The 8745-nt window shown below is 43.4% G+C and overlaps 1 protein-coding gene across 4 annotated transcripts in view; it reads right to left on the reverse strand.

Annotated features, from left to right (window-relative positions):
• LOC144732251 (protein MTSS 2-like) overlaps positions 1-5747 on the reverse strand; it is an 84357-nt gene extending 78610 nt beyond the window's left edge. For 2 of the 4 annotated variants that reach the window (XM_078613668.1, XM_078613666.1), the window contains exons 1-2: positions 5203-5747; positions 768-829 (exon numbers count right to left, since the gene is read on the reverse strand). In XM_078613668.1, coding sequence (XP_078469794.1) covers positions 768-829; positions 5203-5274 — 134 coding nt within the window. In that variant the 5' untranslated portion in view covers positions 5275-5747. The remainder of the gene's footprint in view (positions 1-767; positions 830-5202) is intronic. The other 2 variants (XM_078613667.1, XM_078613669.1) reach the window with 1 other exon arrangement.
• Between the last annotated feature and the right edge of the window lie 2998 nt (positions 5748-8745).

An 8745-nucleotide genomic window follows, 5' to 3' on the forward strand; every position in this document is an offset into this window, starting at 1 on the left:
GCTGCATTATGTTATGCAATTTAGCATACTTGGGAATCGATGAAGGGACAGCCACTTAATATAACATGAATCACCACAGTCCACTCTACTTCAGACTTCAACACAGATGACACGACCACACACAGCCTTCTCTCGCACATGTTTGTTCACAGGCACATGGGCACGCTACAGTGTGCCAAAGTAATATGAGCTTGGAAAGCGAGGGACATAACAAAGCCACGATGTTCAAAAGCCACTCTTCACATCGATGGCAGGGTACTCAATAGGCATGGCAGGGCTCGGGTTTCAGTGATGCAAGTGCCCCAGTGGCTGAGGGCCTCACTTGCTACTGGGCTGGGAAACTTGTCAAAAGAAAACCACTTGCCTTTCTGGGTCCAATGTGAGAGGTGCCTCAAAGACTTAATTTTTCAAGGACACTTAACTATTGCCCCAGCTGTACAGAAGCTGCCACTGCAATGGCACCCATCAGTTCAACTACATTTTTACAAGGCATTCCAGGGTGTTTCCATGAAGTAAAACTTAAATATTGTTTCTAACCAATGCAGTTTAATTGAAGCAATAACTTATTAGGTATAGTAGTGTATTTGAAAAGCCTACAGAGGCTAAGTCATAGTTTAATACTGTGGCCGATACAGTAATTTACTTCACTACACTTCACATTAAGTTCTACTAAATTTGCTGCCATGCATCACTTGGCAGATTTCTTTCCCATTTGGCACTCATAAGCGCAGCTAAATGTTAAAGGGTGCATATGCGCTCTCACTCACCTCAACTGTGAGTTCAGCTTTGTGGCTTTGTTGACGAAATCTTCCCAAACTGGGTAGCTGCCCTGTTTTGAACAAAACATACAGAACAATAAAAAAATTGTTTGGCATATGGATAACGGTTTGAAGGGCACAGCACTGCAACTATTTCGCAACGATCTGCGGTTTTGCTGACAGATCTGGTTTCACCGGAAGGCACCTGGAGTTCACACAGAGCTACCTCGACACACCCACGTATTGTAAGAACACCTTTGTGAAGAATATGACAATGGTCTTTTGCCAGTAGTTGTGCAATATAGCAGTCAGTTGCATAGTGTAATCTATAAACCTCTTTTATTGAAACTACTGTGAATTTGCCTATGAATAAATCACCTGGAATGTGCCCGACGTGGTCACATCTTAAGTCAAGCAGGGTGATCACCATATATAGGTGTTAAAGGCACATTGTCGGCAGCATAGGGCAGTACAGCAGAATTTTGTACAAGTGTATACTGCCTAAGATGTCTGATTAATATTTGTTTTTCCATCAAGTAAAATGCATACCCATAAAATGTAAGGCCATAAATATTCAGTTCAGCATAAAAAAGTAAAACAGTTCCTTATAACTTCCTTGAATGTGTTTTTTATCAAGGCTCTAGAAAATGGCCAGAACATTTAACCGTTCATGTTTCCATAACCTCCAATGGGTAAAGAAAGTGGAGGGGGGGCTACATGGTGAGCCCTGGAAACTTGCAACCAGGAAAACACCCACGGGGTTTACCCAACAATAAATTACTCGTACAATGAAGTATTCTTGGTCATGTTTCCAACAACGTATGGCCTCAGAGGCACTGCCGTGGTGCTAACAGATTTATTTATCAGTAGCGGAGCCCTGAATTTATAAAAAATGTGAATCTATATAAGGAAGACGCAACCCAAAAACCAAACAGCTATCACTTTGCAGATACACACCTAGGCTGTGTCTCAGACTGTCTGGCATTAGTTGGAAGCTGTATTCATAGTAAAAAACTATAAAATCAGTCTGGGGCACTCCAGTGATGTCACTGCGATTCACTCCTGCATTGTTATAAATCATTGCATTGACAACAAAGCTTGGTGACCAATATTTTAAAGTCTCTGTTCGTAAATTATTCCAACTAAAGTAGGACGGCTCAGAATAGACACCGCTTTAAAGAACACGTCTAATGCCACAGCATATACACGCAGGCTATTAAGAAGCATGATTATATTCTGTTCATAAACTAAGGATATGTGTATCTTCAACATGGGAGAGGCAGCTAATTTGTTAGTCATGACAGAATCAGCCAAACCACCAGACTTTGGCATTTAGGAATCAGTCGAAGAGCCCCCAAACATTACTTAGTCCAGAATGGAATACACAAGTGAATCAAGCCTTCATAATTAGAGGCAGGAAACATGATTTTGTGATCGTCAGCCAATTAAAATTAGAAATGTGGGACACAGCTAATTACACTTCAACATGTGCTTCAGCTTATTGATTTGTTATGCGTTGTGCAAAAACATTGCACAGTCGACCAAATTTCTAATATTTGGAAGTGGGAATGCAAGCACACCTGAATTAAAAACAATATTGTGCAATTGTAATTTAGATCACCATGGTTATGTCCTGAGATGAATGACATATGCCTGCAATTGCATGCCACTCTAGCCTTAGCCGCTCTATTGTTAACAGACAACACGATATGAGACGTAGGCTTTCGCGACCAATATTATCCATGACTTCTGTAAGTAAAAATGTATGTGTCGTTAAACCCGCCACCACCCAACACATCCAATTAGTACGGTTTGTCACGTAAACCTTACTAATTGGCTGCATCGGGTGGTGGCGCGGGTTTAACGACACATTTATATTTATGCGCTCTAAACCAAAAAAACTCTATTAAGGGCACAACACTATAAAGAATGCAATCCCTTAATCCCATACGAGTCTAAAGAGCCGAATGTAAAAGATATTCAGCCAATCCCAGCTGCTAATAGTAGCGGGGACAGACCAATCAATGTTGCCACTTCCGGAAGGCTTTAACGATAAGCAATGAAAATGGCTCAGTGTCAGGGTTAGTGCCCTTACTGGTAGCAGCCACATAATGCTGATTTCGTGTCAATAAATCATACTAGCAGATGTAGTAGTATTAGCTATGAATAGACCCCTTTATTTAAACCCAGGGGAACGTGGGTTTAATAAGGTGGACTGTGAAGACAAGGCAAATGTCTTAAATCGGTACGTACGTGCTTTGTGACTCGTTTAAGCGGTGTAAAGAGCATTATAAAACAATGCAAATTAATATGGTTTGTATATTTATATGGAATATGGAGAGTAATTGCATGGGGGATCAGTCTGCAGCACTATGATGCTGGTAATACTAAAAGAACACGAGTGGCCACTGATATCTTAATCTGGCCAGCATTCCGTCCAGGTAGTTTTCAGGTAAAATAAGTATCCAGTGTAGGTTGTAGGTAAAGCACCGTGGCGACAAAGGTGGCATTGTGTGGTGCCGGCCCCACCAATAACTCCACTCCCCTTGAGTATTATACTGCACTTTAAAGCTATTTTAATATAGAATTTTAACCAAAAGTCTACCTTGACCGGCCAGGCATTCCTTATCTTTATGTATTTTACCAAATAAGTGGATTGATCATGGCTGATGGCAAAGATCATAAAGGTGGGCTTGCTTATATAATATATTGTTAAGCATGACCACATCAATACTCCATTGAACCACACCAGTATATTATATCGATATCCAAACCGATATCCACTACCCGTATACATTCCACAATGTGGGCACAGCTGGGAGTGGACACCATTTTAAAGTAAAAACAAATCAAACTGGTTGTAAATGTCAACAACATATTATGGCCAAACCATCAATAACTGCTTACGTTGTGATCACCTGTGGCCTCATAAAACAACACCGACCGTCAGTTCTGGAACAAACTAACCCTGAATGTTTTTCCCCCTAACGAGCACAACTCCAGGGCAATATCTGGGGACTTACGCAAGTGTTAATATTACACGAAGGATACAGTGAACTTTAATTAAGCAAATTGGACCAAATTATTCTTCATTAAAGTGGTCTTTGGATAAAAAGGTCCTCGGAGGGACACCACAGACTATTATTACATTTGCTCCCAAAATTAAACAAAGTTAACTCTAAAGCCAAAAAACCTTAACATACAAAATCCGAACAAAGGCTGTTGTTACCTTTGAATATATTATATAATATTTAAGCTAAGTGTTGAAAAGGAGCCCTCTTAAATGTAGCCTGGGGGCAAGATGTCCTTAGCACGAACATTGTCAACATATCCACTCCCAAAAACCGCCAATGTTATACAGCCTGTCCATTTAAATCGGCGAACAATACGACAGTATATTTAATCCGAGGGCTGTCAAGTCAATAAAACAACACCGTGTTTAAATACAATAACATTTGGGTACATTTTAATACAAAAACATTTTCTTTTACAAGAAATGGCCATATACATTTGGCCTAAAGCAAGTGACAAAACCTTAGACCTTACAATCTGATTCACCGTTGCCTCGAATAGGGTGGTATACAAGCTACTCAGGAGGAATCAAAGCTTCAAATACAACGTAGAATTGATAAAGCATAATTAAAGCATAAAAGTTATTTGATTCTAGTGGCCAAAGCAGGCCCGAATTCTTGGTCTCAGGCTGTATAATCCAAGGCAGGACCATATACTACCATCTTTACTATTGCATTGTAACAGTCGTAAAAACCCCCATGGCATTTAAGCAAATTGCCATCCCATCGTTCACGGTTATAAAATAAACTTTAATTAACAAAGTGGTCAAGATTTGGGCCTGAAACTGTGGCCGATGGCCAATGTGCCCAAAATGTAAACTATTTTTTCTATTGCTTCTAGTCAAGCCAGACATTCCATTTAAATTAAAAACCAAGCCATACGTTTAGATTACTCGCCGTGACCTTTATATCAAATCCAAACAGCCCAAAAATTAGCCATAATCAATTAAACTGTGCCAAAATGATCGCTCTAGATGTGGCCTGAGGCCGAGATGAACAACTAAAAACAAGAACCCTGATCTGTCTGTCTGCTCCGTCACCTTTGCTTCAGGCGCAGCGACGGTCCATTTACATTTAAAACTAGACTTTTACAATATGCACCGCGACGTCCACATGAAATGTAAACGCAAATAGAATAAACCTTGATTCGTGAAGTGTTCTTTAAAAGAAGGAGCCTTGAAAAAAATGTGGCGAGGAGCCAAACGCGAGCCCTCACGACGACTACCGCCACTTTCGGATCCATCAAAACATTTGCACTGTACCCATTCTAAAGCAGCAACAACAACAAATAACGCCTTGAATTAAACATAAGCGTGGGTGTTCCTTGCGAATATTTCGTTGAGTGTGAAGCTGTTGAAATGTCAGGAACCGACCTTCATGTCGTTGATGACGGCTTGGAAGAGACCCTCGAGCGCGCCGCACTGCTTCTCGATCAGTGTCTCCATCGCCCCTGAGCTCAGCTCCGTTTAATATTCAAGTAATGAGGAATCAGGAGAACGAAAATCCCCACAAAACGTCTTCCTTCGCCAGTTGTATCGTGCTCCTGCGGCTTAATAGCTGCGGTTTTATTTGAGACGTTTTTGTTGTTTTCGCGATTGAAGCCGCGCGGCAACTTGAGGGTGGCCGCTGTGGCCGCTCGACGGCCAACACTGAACCCCCCCCCCCAACCTCTCAATCCTCTCACAAAAATAAATAAAGAAAATGCGTCGGTTTAATTGTAAACACCGGCGACGTTCCTAATGGAACGCCAGCATGCCTGTTGTGTGTTTTTGTTCTCCCCAGGTCAATGTTGAGGTAATGAATCCGTCCGTGTGGAAACGCGGTGACGAACGCGTCGCTGTGCGGAGAAACCGCGCGCTTTCTAACGCCCCCCCCTCCTCGTCTAACGCGAGCCGGGGTCACGTGGTGCGCCCTGGGCTTAGACTGCCCCCCCCTCCACCTGCGCACCCCACCCCTTTGGGTTAGCCCACGCCCCCTCAATCGCCTCGATTCACCAATCGGATGCTACGCTCACGAGTCACGTGCTCATAAAACCCAACCCCCCCTACCCCACCTTTCTCCCCCTTCTTTACGCTGCAATATAATCCACGCCTTTTGCTATAACCTCACTCCACCAATCGTACGCTGTACGTTTGGATCACGTGGCTCATATAAACCACGCCTTGCCACCCCGCCCTCCTCCTTCGCTCCGCCCATCAACATTTAAGCCACGCCTACTAATCCGTCGTTCCACCAATCGAACGCCAGAATATAGGATTACGTGAGTCACGTGTCCCAAGCCTCTTCCCACCCCCAGCAACGTGCTCCTGGGTCCCGTGACCCGCGGACCGGGTCCCGCATTTTAAACTCAATGCGGGGGGGGCTTTTAAATCACGTGGTCTGGAAGCCCCCACCCCTTCGACCCAACCCCCACCGCAACTTCGCCCGCAACCCCCCGCCCACTTTGTGTCACGTGGTCCATAAAAGGCGGAATCGCAAGAGACTCCACCCCCTGCGTCACACCTCCACTCCCCTGTGAAGTGACGTCATTGCTCCATACGTCATCCTTAAGGCGTGGGGTTCTTAGGTTTCTCTAGCACGTGTGTGCAAGTGTATACGGGGTTGGTCCCGTGGCTTGTAATGGGAATAAGACTAATTAAACATTATTAGAGGAAGTGTTAGTTTTTGTTACATAACACTGCTGGGAGTACATTATTTTGTTATATTGCGTCAGCAGTGATGCAGAAACAACCAAAATCTCAACACATGCGTCAATCCCACTGCCCGAGAAGGAAACAATAGGCGACGTTTCGGGCAATGAGCCTGCTCCACATAACCCTTCATGGCACATAAATGTAATGTGCAAATTACGTTTTTAATTACAGTCATACATTTACTAGTGGACTGCTACCTGTCCATTGCCTACATTGTATCCATTGATGGAATGGGGCATCTGAAACAAAATGACTGCAATGCAGTTCTTCTGAATTAGTTTCGCCTAATGCACAAGGCTAGCATCTTTTGTACGTGCAAGGCATATCTGTGTGTTAAATATACAGAAATTGGTCTGCACCCATTGTTCTGTTGTGATGGGTTTTCTCAGTTTAGAGATATGTATTCCATTCTGAAAGGCACGCAAAGAGAACCAACTCCAGCCTCAACTTGCGATTCTGAATCGTGACAATCGAATCGTTACCTAGAAAATCGGCAGCCTTTGTTTTATGGGCGGCACGGTGGCGAGATTTGAACGACCTCGCATGCTATACAGGAGGTTGTGGGTTCGATCCCGATTTTGACGCCTGCTGTATATTAAAGAGTTTGCGTGTCTCTCTCCCCGTGGTCGCGTGGATTTTTCTCTGGGTCCTCCGGTTTTTCCCTCCACGTTTAGAATCAAGCCTTTCCAATATTTGGCTGTTATAAATTTCCACATCGGCCACTTAGTTCAGCTATCAATTGTGGCGAGGTCGCTTCTAAAAAAGAGCCAAAGAGCTCAGTGGGCCTTGGTGAAATAAAATACAAAATAGTAAAGATATTATTTAAAATATATTTTCTGTTACGGTTGAGTAACGCTCAGTGTAAAAGACTCGCAGGGGAATTGGTGAGTGACCACATACACCCTCGTGCAGGGAGAATTAAATGTGCATTAGTGAAGACTGCCCGGACACAAATCACAAACCGCAACTCCCATCGTGAACATCATAAATCCACAGACAGGGTCACATAAAGCACTCGACGCCCGTCTCAAAGCCCATGTCACGTGCAGTAAATGTATATTGTTGTGTCATTGTCTAAAATGTTCACATTTTATGTTGAGTATCAATTTTATGGCGCTTTGAGTGGTCAGAAAGGAGCCACCGAGTACGTAATCAAAAATAAAATTGTCTTGACTTTAAAAAGGGGGGATTGTAAGATGCACACTCTTCCAATTATCTTGAGCGCAATTTGAAGTGTGCGTTTTATAATCCGTTGCGTTTAAAAAAAAAATCCAGAACAAATGGTAATTGTCCAGTACCCACATCCAAGTTCTTGTAAAAAAAACATATTCTGTATAAAATCAGAAATTACTGGAAAAGACGAGTACAATACCGTAATGAACTTTGAATACAGGTGCATGCAGTGAAAATGTAATAGAGTGTAACGATCGGTGATGCAACCCGGAGATTCGGAGTAAGGCATTGGCAATTCGTCATTGTAGATATAATCAGGAGACACTAGGCCGTAGGTAGTTTTTCAGTAATAATGCCCATTTCATCGTTCCAGACGCCTCTCATAGGGTGTGGGTATAAAAGTCATGGTAACTACAACTAAGCTGCCACTCCGCAAAGGTTACCATATGTCCCACACACATGGAGGATTACAAAAACCATGACTCGACTTTGCCACCTCACGTGGTACCAATAAGTGATTCTTTTGGTCTGGGCCCATGCACAATCGGCGCCACGGTGGCGAGATCTTCAATTCCTCGCTTGGTATGCAGGAGGTTTATGGGTTCGATCCCAACCCTGACGCCTGTATATTTGGAGTTTGCATCTTCTCCCCATGGTCGCGTAGATTTCTCTCCCGGTCCTCCGGATTTTCCCTCCGCATTTCTAAACGTGAGTGTGGAGTATTTGGCTGCTATAGATTTCCACGTGATAAGCCACTTCATTGTGATATCATTTGTGGTCAGGTCGCTTCTGAAAAAGAGCTGTTTAGCTGCGTGGGCTTGACCTACGTGTTGGTTCTAGGTTTCACTTTAAAGGTACTGCATGTTCATCGCAATGGGCGGTCATCAATCAATCCACTGCTGGATGAGGGCCTCCCCAAGCTTCCGCCATCTCTGGCGCTCCTGCGATGAATGAAAACCACTGAGCGCCTGGAAAAGAACTGATATCATTGCTCCGTCTCCATTGTGGATGTGTCCTGAGACGCGTTCCTTTCTTAGGCTGCCATGAATC

The sequence above is a fragment of the Lampetra planeri genome, chromosome 42 (genome assembly GCF_965212315.1).
Source record: "Lampetra planeri chromosome 42, kcLamPlan1.2.h2, whole genome shotgun sequence".
Lineage (NCBI taxonomy): Eukaryota > Metazoa > Chordata > Hyperoartia > Petromyzontiformes > Petromyzontidae > Lampetra > Lampetra planeri.